This window comes from Populus alba, chromosome 4, assembly GCF_005239225.2.
Source record: "Populus alba chromosome 4, ASM523922v2, whole genome shotgun sequence".
Lineage (NCBI taxonomy): Eukaryota > Viridiplantae > Streptophyta > Magnoliopsida > Malpighiales > Salicaceae > Populus > Populus alba.
Genome location: NC_133287.1, coordinates 17,387,680 through 17,408,125, shown reverse-complemented (window position 1 = coordinate 17,408,125; position 20,446 = coordinate 17,387,680). Strand labels below are relative to the sequence as shown.

Here is a 20,446-nt window from a genome sequence, read left to right as displayed (position 1 = left end):
TTGTTGACAAGTTGTTGGCAAGTAAATTTATTTATTAATACATTATTCTTATTCATTGATGTTGAGCGAATTGGACATTTCCTTTCCAGCTTTTGGAATAGATCCTGTATTGAGCCCAGTTAATTGAGCGGTTCAAAAAGGCCCATAAAACCTTTTTTAGGCCCATTAATCCAACTCCATTTTTACTCAGCTACCCGGCAAACGTCTGTTGAAGCCCTGAAGTTCTTGAGAGAGGAGGGCAGAAGGATGGCTCTCTCTCGTGAAGCTTTCTTGGACCAGCTTCTCTTACATCCATGTCCAAATTGATTTATTTATATATATAAAAATTCCTCCTTTTATTTATCTTCTAAATGATAAGCAAATGAGTAAGTAAATCTACAAACCATCCAGCCTTAACACCTCGAGAATCACATTAACTTGTTTACCAGATCAAAATAAAAGAACCTGTGCTGGTTTTCACAGTCCATCAATTTTTGGCAACCACGCCTCATTGTTTTGATAAACTTGCAAGTTGCCTCATCTTCCATTTTCTTGATATAATGGCGAGTTTTGATTATAATGGTGAAACCACCAGTTGAATACGGCAGACAGGGAACAAAATGACCGGTGTTCGGCCAATAAATGAACTTTACTAACGTTAGATGATCCAAGAAATCAATGTCTAACCATTCATAAAAGAGAAACTTGGTTCGTAACGTGAAATAATAAGCCAGCCATGTTCTGTATGTGTCAATGTCATTACTCGTTCAGCCTTTCTCCATACGATCTTTAGCCAATGAACATCTGGCCATTTGGCCAATTTTGCCTACACTAGGAAACATTTCTCACACCCCCACGTTTTTTACTTTGTTAGATATTTATTCTAAGTATCTGGAGCAAAACATATATAAAATTAATTATGAAGTATTAGAGATATGATTCATACTAAGTGTTTTAATTAGCAGGATAAGAAAAAAAAAACAAAAATGAATAAGATTAAGCTGAAGATTGAATAATACAGGACTGTACAGATAATTATCCTATGTTTATTGTATTTTGCATTGACTAGACAATTTGTTTTCTTTTGTGAATGATAGACACTGGAACAGACTCGGTAGATCCAAGATCTGGATTGATCCATGTTTAAAAAAAATAAAAAAATAATTTATTTAACCTGACTTGATTAAAAATACTGATTAATCCATGACAAGATTCATCCAATTAGACTTGATCAAAAATTTATGTTAATCCATGACCCGATTAGCTGAAGATAAAACTCAGGTTATTATTTTTTTATTTGTTATTTGTTTTATTTGGGATCATTTTTAAATTAGTTTTTTGTTTTTACAATTTCATTCTTTTTAAATTTTTTCTATCAAATTTTATCCCTATTCTTTTCATTGCTACCTTTCTTGCTTTGAAAGTTTTTTTTTAAACGATTTTATCCTTTAAAATTAAATTAGTTGGGAATTAAGTTTATCGATTGAATCCGGGTCCAAGATTTCACGAGTTGCTAAGTTTAGAGATTAAAATAAGTTTAAGAGGTTCACTAGTTTCAAATGTCAATATGAATTGATTTTTGTTTTTTTTTAGTTGATTTATTTTAATTTCATCCTTCAAAAATTTTTTTTTTCTTGTTTCTCTTTATATGAGATTAGCTTAATCTTATATTCATGATCATAAAATTTATGAGTTCACCTAGTTTAACAGGGTTTTTTTATTGTTTTTTCTTTAAATTATTTATTTTATAATTTTATATTTTAATATTGACTTGTTTGATAACTCAAATGGGCTCATGTCTATTTTTTTCTTTGATATTTTTTTGTCATTTAATTTTTTTTATTCATATTATTTAAATTATCAATTAAATCATTAATTCATATCTCAAAATTTTCTATCTTTTACATTGAAATTGTTTTTGTCCACTTGGAGTGGATAACAGGCATCAAATCTAGTTAGATCTCCTTTTTTTACGAGGTGACGGTTGCAGTTGAAGCAAAACACAAAAGCTAAATGTTTGGTAAATAAAAAAAACAACAATTACTGTTCATGGATCCTATTATTTATTGCGTTGCAAACGCAGGGTTAGAAGAAACAGCCAAGAAATGCTTTCATATGCTTCCCGCTTGTTTCAGTAAATAATTGAGCTCTCATTCTCTACGGACTCTACCTATCATAATAAATTAATCTACGGGGTATCAGATATTTATGGCCAGATAAAGTAATTTATTATACTCTACTGTCATAGAGATTCTTTTCTTTATATGCCAATGCCAAGTGCTTTCTTCTTATAAATGATGATTATGGCCATGTTTGGATTATGGTTAAATTATTTTTATTTTTGTTATTTATTAAATAAAAATTAAATTAAATTTTTATATATTAATATCAAAAAAAATTTTATAAAATAAAAAAAAAATTAAAAAACATAACTACCAACCTATCCGGCCTAGTAAAATAAAATAAAATTTTAATTTTTTATTTTTAATTGTATTTTATTTAAAAAAATAGTGTTTAATATTATTCAATGACACTAATAATAAATTAGACGGAGATCGCAATCTCAATTTTATTTTTGATAATATTTTATCCGATGTTGTTGCGCACATAAGAAACCAAGGAAACTGTAATCCTTGTCGGATGTATTTCATATGTGATGGAATTGTAAATAGTTTAATGAAACAATAAAAAATATTTTATATATAAAATATTTTTATTTTATGATGTAATAGCAGTTTTTAAATCTACAATATTTAATATATATTTTTTAAAATTATTGTACAACCTCAATTTGAAAAGTATTTTTTAACTAAATATATTAAATTATTTTTTTATTTAACCTCAATTTTAACCATAATTTTAACTAAATATATATTTTTTTCAAATAAACCTCAACTAAAATTATATTTTTATAAAATAATTTTTTTCAACTCATAACCCCTTTTCAACTCATAACCCCAGGAACTTTCACGATACTAAACACAGTAATCTCAGAAGCCGACATTCCAACACACAAAAATGAAAGAGAAGCTAAGTCGCTTTTGAGTCAAGAGCCCACTAAAAAGTAGTAAATTGAACGAAAGCTTTTCAAGAGCGGAATTAAATTTTCACAGGCAGGAATCTGTAAAGGGCATGCCTGTAAAGTCACGAAACACATCACATGTCTTTCAATTGATTGAAAGCCGGCCAGCGAATGCTCTGTTCTTACAACTAAATTGAAAATGAAATATCAAGAAAATGGAAGATGAGGCAACTTGCAAGAAAATTGAAGATTTCATTTCCTTGTATCAGATTAATTAAAGCCAGAATGGGATTTTACTTCTCAAAATAAAAACACTGGTTTATGTGCAAAATTGAGCTCTGTTTGTCTCAACTAAAACTGGGATTTGCTGCAAAATAAGCAAGCACACCAACAAATGGTGCATTAATATACGTTGTTGGCTCGGATTTTCTAAAATCATCTCGACTATCTTCGTATGAATCATCTTCGCTAGGTCCACCCACAATAGCCCCAACATGAACGTTAGGGTTAGGGTTTGATGAATTGCAGTAGATTGAGCCTTCTTTGCAAGCTATAAGATCAGGATGATCCTTAACCGACGGCAACGATGAGCCACGGTGATGAATCCGTTGAGGATAATGATCGCTATATCCGACCATATAAGACAATCCCAGAGGGTTGTCTCCTAAAATGTAATCAACTTGCCTCTTAGCCTGTTGCCGAAGTGAATAGGGACCGACATTTACATTTCCACAGTTGACAGATTGCGATGTTCTTTCCAGGTAATTTGCATAAGCAAGTAGCAAAAATGAAATCGTCGTTGCGTGCTGCAGGTTGCTGCCTCCTGGCTTGTAGATTAGGCCACCTGGAGTGTATTCTACGTGAGAGGATGATGATTCAGGTATGAGGGTGCACATGAAGCTATCAGCTGATTCTTTGTATGACTGGAGAGAGTACATGTTTCCTTCTAGAACCTCCTATGACACAATAATCAAATTTACATAAATAGCCTTGGGAAAAAACTATAGATGCAATTAAAAAACTTAACACTAGCTTTTAAAAACATTAAAGTCTGCATTAATTATTATTGAATTGATTAAAAATAAATAAGTTTTATTATTTTATTTTCATAATAAAACGACAAAAACACTATCAAAAGCAAAGAATTTAAAACTAGTATTATGTTTCATTTTCATATATCCACAATAATTTATTTGTTATTCTAATATCAACCAAGGAATAATTTAACATTTAATCAAATATAAAAATAATAAACAATTAAAAAACATGGTAAAGCAATCAAAACATTTTTAAAAACAAAAATTTTAGAAGTAGAGTCGATGAGCTTTTTCATCTTTTTACAAAGTATTTTTGTTATTACTTAGCTCAGAAGTAATTTAATATTTAATTAAATATTAATAATAACAAAAAAAAACAGGAGCGTGTATCTCAGCACCATTTTCTCTCCTCTTCCTCTCACATGTATGCCTTAAGTTAATTTTGTTATATATAATATGTTTTCACTGTGTCAAATAAAATGAATTTCATATTTTTTAAAACCCATTTCAAATAACAAACTTTGAAATCAATTATATTATAGAATTGATTCAATACTGGTGCAAAGAATCAGGAGTGCAAGCTTGTTCGAATTTACTACTAACCTTTGAGACAAGAACATTAAGGCCAGCATGCTTGTTGTCCCACCCAAATTCATTAATATTTTCATCAGCTCCCAGGGTCTCCCCATTGTTTTGTAAGAAACTAAGGTAAGTGTCATCGTAAGATGCCCTCCTAAGCCATGCTGCTCCCCATAGCAACTCATCCTGACGAAACCAGTCAAAATAGAATCAGATCAGTCTGAATTTAATAATTTAACACATCCTTTATCCAGACTACTTAAAATTGTCTGATTCCTACAAATGGTAAGAAATTAGCACGCAGAGAGCATTGCAAATTGATCAAATCATCAAAGAGATGTCTACTCACTTGATAACCATCAAAATCGCAATAGAATGGGCATGCACCATCTTTAATATTGGAGTTGTCACTATAAGCTCCTCTGTAACTATCAGCAAATTGGAAGGCATTAATGGCGTTTCTTAGTAATGTTTCTGCATATCCCGGGTCCGACGATCGAAATGCCATAGATGAAGCTGCCAAGGCTGCCGCAGTCTCACCGGCAACATCAGATGCCGGGTTTGGTGCATCCACAGCATAAACAATCCTAGGAGTATCCATGTCCTCTGGTCTTTCCCAGCAAATATGGTCTGCATTTGGATCCCCCACCTGCAGCATAAGAAATTTAGTGTTAATTAAACAGCCAAATCAAATTATTATGGTCAAAATAAAACATCAAACAAAATGTATTTATGTTTTGATTCTTATTAATTATCACTATGGGCTTAATTAGTCCTTGAAATTAACATAACAATCATGGTAGATCAATCGTCCCGTCAAGGGAAGTGAAGTGCAGTCTTAAAACTAAGTCAAGTGACTGTTTATTTTTATGTTTTAAAAAGGTTAATTTTTTTTTTATTAATTTTAAATTAATATATTTTTAATATTTTTAAATTATTTTGATATATAGATATTAAAAATAATTTTAAAAAAATAAAAAAAATATCATTAATATATATTTTAATATAAAAAAAATATTTAAAAAGTAAGCGTAAAACAAATTCTAAATTCCTTATTTTCTACTGAACATAAACATGATGGGCCCAATTCTCTTGACCCATACAGGTCCTGGGCCTTTAAGGACAACAGAGTACTGTCATGCATCATTGCGAACCCGTGATGACAATGAAAATTGGAAAGGAAAAGGAATAGAAAAATTGTTTAGGATGGGTTTAGATATGTGATAATAATTATAAACTTATAAAAAAATGAAAATCTAAACTTATATAAAAAAAATTGGAATAGAAAAAATTCAAAAAGTTATTTTCTTAAAAAAGTAAAATAAACACATCCAAAATAGATAGATATACATTTAGGATGGGTTTGGATATGTGATAATAATTGTTTACATTAAAATAATATATCTTTATTTATTAATATATTAAACCAATTTTAAAAGTATAAAAAAATTATTTTTAAAGAAAACACGATGACAAACATACCTTGAAGGCAGTGCAAGCAGGTGAAATCTTAATCTGGTCAAACCTAATATTTCACCGGGTGATGACTTGTGGGGGCCAAAAAGGTCGGTACAGGACAATCTGTCGAGCAAGTTTTACACAATTGGCCACATATCTACATTTCTTCACTCACTCCCAGATTAGTTCAACCTCGCCGGAAGCAACTCACATGCCCCAACTCCCCAGACTACCCCTACCCATCCCGAAAATCACAAAACTACCCCCTGGCATTTACCAAAAAGAGAGAGAGAAAACTAGTGTCCCTGCGGCCACTTATGACTTACCTGAACAAAAATCCGGTTAGGCTGAGAAACAGTCTTGAGCAGATAATCGGTGGCCCAACGAATGGCAACTAAGCTATTTCTCAACTCATTTGGAGGCATTAAGTCTCCAAATTCATTAACACTCCACGCCAACATTGTAGTTGTGAATGCCATGGGGAAGCCGAACTTGACATTATCACCGGCATCATAGTAGCCACCGGTCAGGTCTGTATTATATGTCCACCCGTCACTTAGGCCTGAATTAGCACGCCAAGTTACGCGTTGGTCTTGTGGCAAATAGCCTGACCTTTGACCCTCGAAGAAAAGAATGGACTTTGATAATGCATCTTGGTACTCGTGGTAGCTTGACTGAAACAGGGGTAATTGAGCGAGCAGTGCAGTGAAAAGAAGAGCGTAATGGGGAGGAGAGAGGTTCTTCATGGTGCTGAAGATGGGTTGTGGTGGTGGCTTCTTCTTTTAGTTTATGCAAATGTAAAGTGTAGTGTGGTGTTGAGGTTTTGGTTTTTTTTATTATTATTATTATTTATTGTTATTTAATGGTGCATTTAATCCTTTTATTTCTCAATTTTATTTTATTTATTTTTTTATTGAAATAGGTGTCCGGATCAGCTTGCACATACCTTAACTAATTCTATGGACTCTGAAGTTAACGACCATATAATTCTTCAATAATCATCATATAAACAATCATAAGACTCGAACCTAAAATCATAAAAGAAGCATATCTCAAATTATTTTTACAGTGGACATGTAAGATAGGTTATGTCATCCAAGTTTAATTCATATTTACGGTGTATTTTTACAAAACAAGTTGTTTCGTGTAGGCTCATGTCCTATAATCATGTTTTTTTATAATCAAATTATTTTTCAACATAACCAATTGTGAATGTTATTTTTTATATATTTAATTTTTTTTAATATAAATATTTGAGTTAGCTTATGTGTACCTTAACTAATCACATGGGTCTTGAAGTGAACAATCATATAAATCTCTAGTGGTTATTATATTAGCAATTACAGGATTCGAACTTGAGACTACATGAAAAATAAATTTTTTAGTCCCGAATTTTTACAACTACATCAGTTACTAAATGGTTCTATGAATGTTGTTTATTAACATGTCGTGTAATTGTAATTTCAATCATTATGTCTTTATTCTAGTCTTCATTTTATATTCAATTAATCATTCTATAAATAGTTGTATTTAATTAAATCTCTACCCTAAGTTACCCAAGCTACATGTAATATGAAACTTGACTCCATTTAAACAATATTTGTTTTTATGATAATATTTAATTTTTAAAATAATTTTTTTATTTAGAAAGGTATTAAATAATATTATTTTTTAAAAAAATAATATTAATATATCAAAATAATTTAAAAATATTTTAAAAATATAATTTTAACAAGGAAGACAAAAACTTTCTTATTATAATTTCTTCACTTGAGAGCTCCGAGCTCAAAAGGTAGTTGATGAAAAGACCATTTGATTAATAAACAGAGTAGGAGGATGTCATTAAGTTACTGTTTGGTATTGTGTTTTTATTTGTGTTTCATCAAATTTTGAAATTTTTTTTTTTGTTAAAATTGAATATGGTTTATATTTTTTGGATCTTTTTGATGTGTTGATGTCAAAAATGATTTTTAAAAAATGAAAAAATATTATTGACATGTATTTCGGTATAAAAAATTATTTAAAAAATAACCACTACCATACTGCCCAACACCGTAATGCCCAACACATTCTAAGACAAGCAAAAGTAGGAATACCGAAGACGAGAGTAAAGGGCTAAAGGCCCACCATTAACCCGCCGGAGAGTAAAGGGAGGTGCTGTCACGAGACAAGGGGATGGGATGAGTATAAGCGCCGACACTTCCCATGTCTGTCAGTTTACTTCACAGGTATACGCAATGTCAGTGCAGAATGCATGGACAACAATTAAGGGTGTGTTTGGTATTGAGGTTGCTGTTGTGGTTGTGGTTTTAAAAAAGTTGTTTTATAAAAAGTACTTTTAGTTGAGGTTGGTTTGAAAAAAATAGGTGTTGGTTAAAAAATGTGGTTGAAATTGAGGTTGAAAAAAAAATAATTTAATGTGTTTGGTAAAAAAATACTTTTCAAATTGAGGTTATAAAATAATTAAAATATATATATATATACATATATATTAATATTAATATTAATAATTTTTTATTTAAATATTGTAGATTTAACCACTGTTATTATATCATGAAATAAATAATATTGATATCAAATATTTTTTATTATTCCATTAAACTATGTGCAATATCATTACATACGAAATCTATCCAACAAAAACTATATTTTCCATGGTTTCTTAAATGCGCAATAAAAAAACTGAATTTTTTGTTACGTCATTAAGCGATCTCCTTTTAAGTTTATAAATAAAACACAAATAAATAAAAAAAACTGAATTTCTTTTTTAACTGGGTCGGACCCGGCAAGAACATAATTGGAATTGCGATCAAATCCCCCAAATGCTACGTTATCATGCGATATATTTCTAATTTATGTAGTGTTATTAAATAATATTAAATACTAGTTTTTCAAGTAAAACACAATTTTTTAAAAAAAATTATAATTTTATTATGTACAAAATTCATTCGACAAGAACTATAGAAAAAATAATTTTTTGAGTGTGCAATAAATTTAAGTAAAATATTACCAGTAATTAAAATTGAGATTACAGTACGAATAAATTTAATTCACCTTAAAACTAATTTTTTTAAAAAAGTAAAATCAATTAATTGTATTTGTTTTTCAAGAAAAAAAAACGCAATGTTTTCCAAAAAAAAAAAAAAAAAAAAAACGAAAACTAAAACTGTAACAGTGCGAGTGAATTAATTCACTCGCACTGTTGCAAGTTGCAACAGTGGAGCCATGCTCCACTGTTCTGCTTTTCTTCCCTGCGAGAAGCAGCATTTTGCTGCTTCTCCAAAACATGCGGTGCAGCCGGGATTTTGATGGGTCCCACCATCAGAAAACAACTTTCTTTTGCTAACCAAACAGCATTTGGTGTGGCTGCGGGTGAACCTCACCCGCAGCCACGTTACCAAACGGGGCCTAAGTATCTTGGCCTTTTCTTTTCTTTTCCTTCTTTTTTTTTTCATGGGCCCCTGAAATAATTAAAGAAGAGCTGTGGAATGAGGGAACTACATGGATTAATCTATACCTTCAGTCAACCGGAAGTTGAGGGCACTCTCCGTGCAGTGGTCGGAAAAAAGTGGAGAGCTAAAGGCTGGTTTGGAAGCTCGGGCGAGATTGTGCTGAAATTGAAATTCCAACTTCATAAATTGTCTACTTTTATGCGATTTTGCATATAAAATGATTCAGAATTATTTATTTTTGTATTTTAAAAAAAATTCATTTTTTTAAAATTTTTTATCTACTTTAAATTAATATTTTTTAGTGTTATCTGATTATTTTAATGCGCTGATATCAAAAATATTTTTTTGATGTATTTTTAAATAAAAAAAGTATTTTAAAAAAAAATCACAATCACACTTCCAAATAGACGTAAAATCATCAATACTGATTTATGTAGCAATTGAGGTTGTTCTTGAATGTTAATCGAAAAGGGTTGATGAATTAAGGTTGGTGTTGAGAACTTGAGATTAGTTAACTACTCTATGGTTATTATTATTATTATTTAAAACACTAGTCTATAGTTTTTCTTTTTTTTCAGAATATGGATTAGAATCAATAGAGAAGTGGATGGATGATGACAATTTTATCCAATTATGTCATCATCTCGTTAATTATGATTCTGTTGGTCTATATAATAGAATATTGGATATATATCCCTCTTACTTATCTTCCATATAATTGAATATTCACATGAAAAAATATATAAGTGAGTTTTTCACTTTATCATTAAACAAAGTACTAAGATTGCTATAATAAAATTATCGTTATATTATTCAGTTAAGAAAACGGGAGGTTTTGTACTTAGAGTAGTTTGGTTTTTTTTTTTTAATATAAATTCTTGATTATTAAAAATATTATTCGGGGATTTATTTATTTTTTTCCAAATTTGTTATGCAGTAAAATAAGCTTTTACCCCTGAGCTTGACGAGATATAAAACCGTTTTAACCAGCTTTTTTTTTTTTTTGTCTTTTTCATAGATTTTAAAATAATCGACATACTTTTTTATCACAGGGTGAAAAAATTATAGAGCTACTTGCCAGTGGTTTTTTTAGTTTTTACCTTCTTAGTATATAGTAAAAATACACATTTGGTTTTAGAAAAGACAATAAATAAGATATGTGTTTGGAGTACTTTTATCTTTTCACATGTTTTTTTAATTTTTAGAGTTACTTGGGTGGAGTGTGCAGTGACACTCAGTGGTATAAACCTCACCTTTTGTTATCTTTTTAAAGGCATTATTGTGTCATTTTTCTCTTAGCATGGCACATGATAACATATAATTGTCAGAATGTCTCCGAGGTTGTTTTTCTCTCTCTCTCTTTTATGATAGAAAAGGTGCATGATTGTTATTTTTGTTTTTGGTATTTCAATTTTTTATTTTTATTTTTTTAATTTTTATTTTATTTTTTGTTCCTATTGCTTTTATAAAAGTTTTGTTTATTTTTCAATTTAATTTTTAAATTACAATTTCTCATACATTATTTTTTTTCATTTCGATTCTTTATTCATTGATTTTTAAGTTTTTTTCCCAATCTTTTTACTGAAGTTTTGGTGGCTTTCAATTTCATCCTCCAATCAAAATTTATGTTATCTTGTTTTTTTTTTTTTTAATTTGACCTTAATTCTCTTGATTTGTTTTTTTTCTTTTGTTAGAGTTATTTTTCAATCTAATAACCTAGTTTTTTTGCTTTCCCTCTAATTTATTTTTTTATTTTAATTTTCATCCTTATTCTTTTTAATTATATATTGTTTAGATTTTTTTGTGGAGCTGATTTTTTTCCTGGTTTCATTTTTTAACTTTTGATTTGTTGGGGATTAAACTTCGTAACTTTTTCATTTATAGTGCTTCCTGTTTAATAATCCGGGCCACGTGTTTGAAAAGTTAATGCCGTTCAACATTTTTTTTCTTCTCGTTTTCTTTTGCTATCTTAACGTTCTATATTAGTTTTTTTTTAAATTGTTTTGTGATTATGTCTAATTTTTTTCTAGAAGTTTATCACAGTCTCATGACTTAGATTACAGCTTTTACAAGTCTTTTTTGACTACAAGTTTTTTTTTAAAAAACTATTTGTGTTTGATTTTGAAAATATTATTCTAATTCATCCATAATTTTTTTTTTGGTTTATACAAATGAAATTTATTTTTTAAAATAAAAAAATCATTTTTAAATAATATTTATGTTCTATTTGGCCTTGTGGAATATATTTTCTAGGGTATAGGTTTATTCAATCAATTTTATTTGTTTTTTTATTATATTTTATTGATTTAAATAAATAAGTTCAACAAATATAAATGGATAAATATTTTTTTGTGTGTGATTGAATATCTTGATCCATACTTATTTTTTAATTTTTTTTAATTTCTCTTCTAATTATTATTAATAATTTTTTTATTAAAAAAAAATTACAGCCCACAATGTTTCACAGATTAAATAGCCAAAGGTAGTATTTATTTAGAGTTTGTTTGGTAGCGTGGTTAAGATTGCTTTTCAAATAAATTTTCGTGCCAAAATGCATACCAATGATGCTTTTTTTTATTTTTTACATCAACACATTAAAATAATTTTGAAAAATACTAAAAATATATTAATTTAAAAAAATAAAAAAAAATTAATTTTTTTTTTAAATAATTTTAAAACACAAAAAAAAACAGGTCAGAAGAAACTATATTGAACGTGTACTCAAAATGGTAAGTGGAAAGCAACAATACCGTGCTGTACCTGATGACAAATGACAGGGAAACCAAATTTCAATGACAGGGAAGCATAAGTTCGTAAAAAATCTAAAACCTTAAGGCGTGTTACAGGAAACAGTTTTGAGATTAATGCACTAGTTTTCCTGTAACTTTTATTTTTTAATTAACGTGAATGTGTATTTTTATTAATTTTATAGGTTTTTAAAATTAATAATTATATACATTTTTAATGATTTTAAAATTAACGAATATGTTGTTTTTTTTAAATTAAATGCAAGTTTGATTTCCAAAAGAGAGAAACCAAACTCGACACGCAAGTTGAGAGGTAGTAGTTGTGTTTTGAATCGAGATGGATGCAATAATTTGAGAGGCTGAGGATTCCGAGCATGTTGAAAGCCGAGAGACAAGGAGCAGGAGGGCTTGTCTGTATTATTCAGATTCTTATCCCCTTGTCACGAGCTTTTGCCTACTGGGGGAGATGCTAGCACAGATTGTAAAAAAACGTTTTTTTAACACGATATAAAATATATAATATAAACTTGGATTATAAATTTAAATTATAAAATCATAAAAAAATATATTAACTAACTATATATTGACAATTTCAGTCAAGTAGTAAATAATAACATAACACAATTAAAATAAAAGTAAAATAAACAATACAGATATCCAAATACCTTAAAATATATAATTCAAATAAAAATTAATACATAGTTTAAATAACTTAAAAATACAAAAAGAAAAAAAATAAGATTAAACAACCATGTTTTATTTGAAAAAGTTTCAAAACATTTTCTAGATGACAAGTCTTGAAACACATTGCAGGCAACTAGTGAGATAATACAACATTCTAACGTGTATCACCAACTTAAAAAAATAACAACAAAGACCAGTATAGTGAACCTGTGACAACAAGAACAAAAACGTACAAAATGATATCAATTTAATATAATGCCACCTCACCTTCCACCTTTTTTATGTTAGTAACAAGTTCTAGAAATAATGTTCAAATATCACACAAAGCAAGACATGTATTTCGAGTTTTCTTTTAATCTTTGTTATTTTTTTTTAGTTAATAAATGATTAGTCTAAAACACAATATTTCTCTATATATAAGTATTCCTATCTTTTATTTTACTCATTTGATTCATCACCATCTACATCTGTCTTTCTATGGTTTCGATCCTCCGATCATGCCTTCCCGACCTAAAATACAGTATAAGGCTTTCCCATATCCAAGGTCTTCTAATGCAAGTGTTAGTCTGCTAAGAATGAAATTTTCATATTTGGGCAACGGGGAAAGGGGAGATTGGGGAGTGGGGATTATGTAGTGGAATATCAAGGGATTCGGATAGGGAGGTAGTAAATTTTTTAGCTTTTGTGGGTTAAAACTCGAAATTGGTCAAACTCGTAAAATCGGTTCGATTTTACCGATTTTAAGCGATTTTGACCGAGTTTGACCGATTTCGAGTTTTAATTTCTCTTCTAATTATTAAATAATTTTTTTTTATATTAGTTGATTAAAACAATTTAAAAAATTAGTTAATTTTCTTTCCCTTTTCTTTTCAACTATAAGGTTTACGCAGTGGTCAATTCATATTAAGCATTTTTTGAATGCATATCTTATGTTCAACATCGTAAATTCTTCTGAATATTAATTTTAAAAATCCGAACTTAGATTTCTTAAAAAATATTCTTGACCTGTTTAAATCAAGATTTGGCACTAACATAAGGAAGCCCAAAACTCTAGAAATGAATAGAACATATGATTTCTTGACAGGAAAAAAAAAAAAAAAACCCAACAACAACAGGTGACTGTACCACAAATAGCTTTTCTAAATCCATACATTTATTAGACCAGTGCTTAAGACAACAACTTTCATCCCGGGCCAGATATATATGGTCACGAGAGGGAAATTTATGATGAATATCTGCAAATTAACAGGACGGTGTTTCTTCCAAGTGTTTAGAAATATTTAGAAGTATGTTATAGTTATTTTTTAAAATATTTTTTTATTTGAAAATATATTAAAATAATATATATATATATTTTAAAAATTATTTTTGATATCAACATATCAAAATAATCTAAAAAAGTATAAAAAATTATTAATTTAAAATAAAAAAATATTTTTTAAATATCTTTAAAACAAAAAATTAAAATAAAATTTTAGAAAATAATTACAGCGATGTTGCCTCCTAATAAATGTACCAACATGCTGTATTTTGCATTAAATTCCAACACTCTAAATGATTTAAAGGTGTGTTTAAGAGTATATATAGTAATTGCTTTTCAAAGTATTTTTTGTTTGAAAATACATTAAAATAATGTTTTTTTATTTTTATTTTTAAAAAATTATTTTTAAAATCAATATATCAAAATGATTTAAAAGCATAAAAAAATTAAATTTGAAGCAAAGAAAAGTATATTTTTTCTTAAAAGTATATTTGAAATGGAAAACAAACATGGTTTTAGCTCAAAGCAATCCTTTTTATTATGGGCTGGATCTAATACATGGCTGGTCTGTATTTGGCCTAGGTTAGTGGGCCTTAAAACCCATTCACAACCTTCTCTAAAACAAGAGGCGACACCAGTCGTGCCCTAGGCCTTGATAAACAAACGCGCACTCGCCGCTCGCTAGCTTACCGACCTCACAAAATCCCCAAATCGAACCCCTTCATTTTCTCGGTTCGTACAGCTATTTGTTACTTCACCTCTCTCTCTTACTGGGTCGCCTCACCCCGTTACTGTATTGTTAGCTTCAGGTTTGCCTCTTCAATTCTCAAAAAAATTATTTGATTTCAAAATATTAGGGTTAGCGATAACTTTCTTTATATGTTTCAAATTTTGGTGCAAAACTGGTTCTTTTTTTTGGTATAATTTATCTCACAACTTGTCATTAGAGTTTTTCGTGTTATTTTTTTTGCCTTTTGTGCTTGTTAATCTGTGATTTTTGCTTGGAATTGTAATATTATTTAAGGTCTAAAAGTTCTGGTATTCATGTTTACACTGTGTTTAAAATGGGTTTTTGGCTGTAAATTGCAATGGCTTTCCATTATTCAGATGACCCAGATAATTTTGCTAGACTGACCTGGATGCGTCCTCTTTTGAATGTCTAGATAACAATTAGGAGATGAATGAATTGTCAGGTCACTGTTATGCTTTGTGGAAGAGGTTGATTAGGAAAATAGGTTAAAAAGTTTGACTTTTCCGATATTACAGATGAGACGGGGAGGCAGAACCAAACAGCAGCGTTTTTGAAGGCAGGGGATGGAAATGTAATTATATGTTGTGCATTGTGGTGTATATTACGGTCGAATGTTAAAATTCTTGCCAGAGGTTTCCGAGGGCTTACATATCTAGATTCTGGCCCTTTTCCCAAAAATTTTGGAAACTCTCAACAGAACTATGAAAAAGCTCCGAATGCTTGTTGGTAATCTTCTTTTGCAGTATTGGTCAGGACCTCCTAGCTTAGTTCAGGATTGTATCTCTAGATATGGTTGATTCCGTAACAGAAAGAAATAGCCAGCTTGCTTAAATACCCACCCTCTCCTCTTGAAACTATTTTTTGAGCGTTTGCCTAATTGTTGATGGACTTCTTCTGTTGCAGGGAGAAAATTTTACTAATTAATAACTTAATTTTTTCTCACCTCGTATCATGTTCTTTTAATTTGCCTCTTTCTGTAGTGGCTGGTTTGGTGTGAATGGTCAGTGAAGAAGATGGAGTTATGTAGTGTCATTAATAATTATGTAGATTTGACTCTGTTGGGGGCAGTGATTGTTTGCAAGAGATGTACAATTTTCATCAAAGGATATAATTGAGGAACGGGGTTACGTGTTCCTGGTGCTGAGTTGAGTGGTATCATTGCTATGTACTCTTAGTAGGATGGATGCTTGTTGAAAAACGTTTTGTTTTGTACTGTTGGGATTTGGTGTTTTTGTTTTGGAGGGGTAGTTAGGGGTTTGGGTTTGAGTTAATGGATGATGATGGGTGTGTGGTTCTGATGTGGACAGGAAGGAGGCAGCAGCGGTGGGTGTTGGTGTTGTGTTGTTTTGCAGATCAGTGTTGGTAGGTGTTAATAAGGGTAAGTTTGAAGATGAGTTCTGACACTAGGAGCCAAAGCAGGAGCAGGAGCAGGAGCAGGAGCCCAATGGATCGTAGGATCCGCTCCGATCGCTTTTCCTATCGTGGTGCACCTTACAGACGAGAGTCACGTCGGGGTTACAGGTTTCTGTTTAGTTTCTTTTCCTGTTTATGTACTTTGCAAGTGGCCTAGATGAGCAAACTAACAGTGTTAGAATTTAGTAAAGAATTTCATTTCATCTGATGGTGTCATGGAGAGTGAAACTCTGTGGTTATGCGATTGGAGATTCTTAAAGTTTTGCTATTGCCAGGTTGTGCAATTGTAACAACTTTGTGTTCCAAGTCAAAGAAATGCACAGCACTGGTGTTTCTGCCGCTTCTTCTAGATTGGGATTGAATGCTTGCTTTCATTCATGGAATAAGGATGTGGTCATACCTTTTTTTTTATTTAGAAATTATGTACTTTATTTTTTGTTAAGTGGTGCTATTGGGTGCTGTTCCATTTCCTTCTTTGTTGTGGTTTTTGGTTAGACAACAATTTGCGTGGAGAAGTATGGAATCAACTCTCTCTGTTTCTTTCTGCTGTTTGTTTGTGTGGAAGAACAAGGGCTCCTTTATGATAGATGTCTGCCCAATTCTTTTCCTTGATGTTGTACCTACATATCTCTCTTTGTGAAGGCTTGTTAAAGAATCACTGATTCTCGTATTCCTTTTCTTATATAAATTCAATGCTCTCTGTGCTGTTATACACTGCTAAAGTTTAGTTTTCTGTGATTTTGCAACCAGCCAAAGCAATCTGTGCAAGAACTGCAAACGACCAGGTCATTATGCTAGAGAGTGCCCCAATGTGGCAATTTGTCACAACTGTGGCCTTCCCGGGTATGGACTTTTATTCTAGAGACTGTGAATTGGAGCATCATGTTCATTATAATGCAAATCTGCATTTATTCATGAGCAAAACTGTGCAGGCATCTTGGTTTAGATTTACAATTTATGACATGTACTCAATCTCACATGGTTAAATGATATTCTAGAATGATAGGCTCCACTACAACATTTACTTGACCTCACATGGCTAAATGACATTCTAGAATGATCCACTAGGACATCTACCTGACCTCACATGGCTAAATGACATTCTAGAATAATAGGCTCTATTGTTGGAATCTTTTTCTACTTTCAGGGTAAATGGAAGAATATATGTTTCACTAGACGACATTTTGCAAACTCAACATCTATGGTTATCCACTAAAGGATGTTTGGCTTTGGCCTATTGTGTTTTGAAATTTTTTTCTAAGCATCACACGTAGAATTGAGATTTCTGAAAATTTCTTTGAAGCTTCTTCCATGTCATTTTTGGTTTACTTCCCTTTTCTCCTATTTCTATGCAAATCTATTTATTTCTTCCTCACCTGATCCACCTATAAACACGAAAAAGATACTTGACTCTGCTGCTGGCACCTGCAACATGTGTTTTGTCATTATAGTAGTCTAGCATCCATTCCATCACCTTTTTAGCTGCATCTTGGCATTACCAAAATATGATTTTAGCCTTCTATCTTTGTACTGGTACTGAAATCCTGGAAGTGTGGGACTTAAAAGCAAGCTGTGTCTGACTGGAGAAAATTGTCCTGAGAAATCTCAAGCTTTGGTCATAGCACTGCAAGTACACCAGTGTTAATGGTATTTCCAGTTTCGATTTTAGTTTCCCTTGCAAACCAAATGGACCTTCCAATTACCACTAAGCGGGTATGTTTGAGATTGTGGTAGTGGTTGCGGTTCAAAGTGCTTTTCGCTTAGAAATGTATTAAAATGATGTTTTTTAATTTTTTAAAAATCATTCTTGAGATCAGCATATCAAAACGATCTGAAAACATAAAAAAAAAAAAATTGAATTTTGAGGTTTTCAACCGCGTTCCCAAATGGTGCCCAAGTCCATGCATAAAAATCTCAAGTTTTGGTCATAGCACTGCAAGTGCACCAGTGTTAATGTTATTTCCAGTTTTGATTTTAGTTTCCCTTGCAAACCAAATTGACCTTCCAGTTGCTACTAAGCTGACTAAATCCATGCATAAAAATGTCTGGCAGGCATATTGCTTCAGAATGCACCACAAAATCTTTATGTTGGAACTGTCGGGAACCTGGGCACATGGCCAGCAATTGTCCAAATGAGGGAATATGCCACACCTGTGGAAAGGCTGGGCATCGAGCTAAAGAGTGCACAGCTCCACCCATGCCACCTGGGGACTTGAGGTTATGCAACAACTGCTATAAGCAAGGCCATATTGCAGCTGACTGTACAAATGACAAAGCATGCAACAACTGTAGGAAAACAGGTCACCTTGCACGTGAGTGCCCCAATGAGCCTATTTGCAACATGTGCAATGTTGCTGGGCATGTAGCTAGGCAGTGCCCAAAATCGAACATGCTTGGAGATCGGGGAGGCATGCGCAGCAGTGGTTACCAAGACATTGTATGCAGGAACTGCCACCAGTATGGACATATGAGCAGGGATTGCATGGGCCCTCTGATGATCTGTCACAACTGTGGGGGCCGAGGACACCGGGCAATTGAGTGCCCTTCCGGGAGGATGATGGACCGCTATCCACAGAGGTTCTACCGTTGAATAATGATCTGAGTGTTGGCAATATTTCTAGCTGAGGGAGGTAGCTCAATTAGTTATTAGATTTTTTTTAATCGAGTGTTGAACACTAGGCTTGCGGGGGCATTTGAAACTCACTATTTGATAGGCTGTGATTTGATGATGTTTCATGCGGAGCATTTATTTTATAGCAGTACCTAATAATTGTGTTAAAAGTCGCTCTGGTTTGGAATAAGGGATTCTTTACGCAGTGTGCTAATTATGTTTTCTGATGGTGAGGCGAGTTTTCCATGTGCAGTTTTTTTGCCTGAGCTCTTCACTGTACCATGAGCTCATCTGGAAGCCTGGATAATGGTTATCTAGTCAGAAACAAGCAAGTGCAGTAGCAGACGGTAAGACCAACTAAGCTTTCTTCTATTGCCAAGAGATGTAACAAGTTAGCCTTTGTTCAACACTCTGGTGAAGTTTTTTCAATTAAAGAAGAAACTGCAAGCACCATGAAATTCAAAATTAAATCATCCAACTTTCATCAAGCAAATCCATTTGTACTGGAAAGATAGGACACGCAAATAACCATCGATAGTGCAAAATCATCAAGCATAAGGTCATCAAATAACATTACCGCCTGACTATCAACCTGGCATTCAGCATATAGAAGGAAAGCATGGTAAATGTGTGACTGATGATATGGCTGGAGGTGTTAGAATTATGGTTGGATTGAAAAAAAAATAAAAAAATCAAGCCCATGCTTTGGCATTTCCACCTGAATGTTCCCTTATTTATTTATTTTTTTTTCCCGGTTAATTTTATAGTATTTGATTACTATTATCTTTGGTACTAGTATAGAATAAAGTAACTATCTTTGTACCATGTTTGGTTGATAGTTGATAAGATATAATAAAAATGATAAAATATATTTTACTCTTAATATATATTATTGACAAACTTGCTTGTTTTAATAAATAATTATATATATATATATATATATATTATTTTAGTTTATATTGAGTATTTAAGTTAATAATAGAATAATAACTCTGGTTATAAAACTCAAATTAGCTTAGGGGTAGAATTGGGACCTAATTGTCTTGGGATTTGAACCAGTTTGAGAAAAGAAAAAACAAATAAATAATTGACTTGATTTGACCACGTCGACCCGGTAAAAAACCTTTTGACTTTTAAAAAAATAGTCAAAACAACTTGATCTTTTAAAGAAAAAATGGGTTAGCTCAGGTTAACTCTCTTGATCTCATAACCTGGGTCAACTATTGGATTGAGTTTTAAAATTATAATAATAACCTCTTTTATGTTAACATGTCTTGATTGGATGATTTTGGAATTAACAATTTTTTATATGAATATTTTAGGGATAAAAAATAAAAAAAAATATTGTTTTTGAAAATAAATACCTTTTGTACCTCCTGTTTTGAAAGTACAAAAATTGACTCCAAAATTATTCTAGAAACATATTTATTTTTATGTCTTTGTATGTCCCTT

General features: G+C 31.2%; 2 protein-coding genes across 5 annotated transcripts; one reads left to right on the top strand and one right to left on the bottom strand.

Annotated features, from left to right (window-relative positions):
- Positions 1–3,051: 3,051 nt before the first annotated feature.
- LOC118039696 (endoglucanase 24) lies at positions 3,052–6,884 on the bottom strand. The gene is made up of 4 exons (XM_035046455.2): positions 6,402–6,884; positions 4,967–5,266; positions 4,642–4,803; positions 3,052–3,957 (listed from the first exon to the last, which is right to left on the bottom strand). Exons 1-4 carry the CDS (start codon positions 6,819–6,821, stop codon positions 3,349–3,351), a joined length of 1,491 nt encoding a protein of 496 aa, XP_034902346.1. The 5' UTR covers positions 6,822–6,884; the 3' UTR covers positions 3,052–3,348.
- Positions 6,885–14,858: 7,974 nt separating this feature from the next.
- LOC118039697 (uncharacterized) lies at positions 14,859–19,208 on the top strand. 4 transcript variants are annotated; one of them, XM_035046459.2, is made up of 5 exons: positions 14,859–15,028; positions 15,486–15,541; positions 16,278–16,491; positions 17,134–17,226; positions 18,436–19,208. In XM_035046459.2, exons 3-5 carry the CDS (start codon positions 16,361–16,363, stop codon positions 18,971–18,973), a joined length of 762 nt encoding a protein of 253 aa, XP_034902350.1. In that variant the 5' UTR covers positions 14,859–15,028; positions 15,486–15,541; positions 16,278–16,360; the 3' UTR covers positions 18,974–19,208. The 4 variants fall into 4 exon arrangements, with proteins under 4 accessions (XP_034902350.1, XP_034902347.1, XP_034902351.1 ...); XM_035046456.2 differs by lacking the exon at positions 15,486–15,541; XM_073408831.1 differs by lacking the exons at positions 14,859–15,028; positions 15,486–15,541 and adding an exon at positions 15,549–15,696.
- Positions 19,209–20,446: the final 1,238 nt, after the last annotated feature.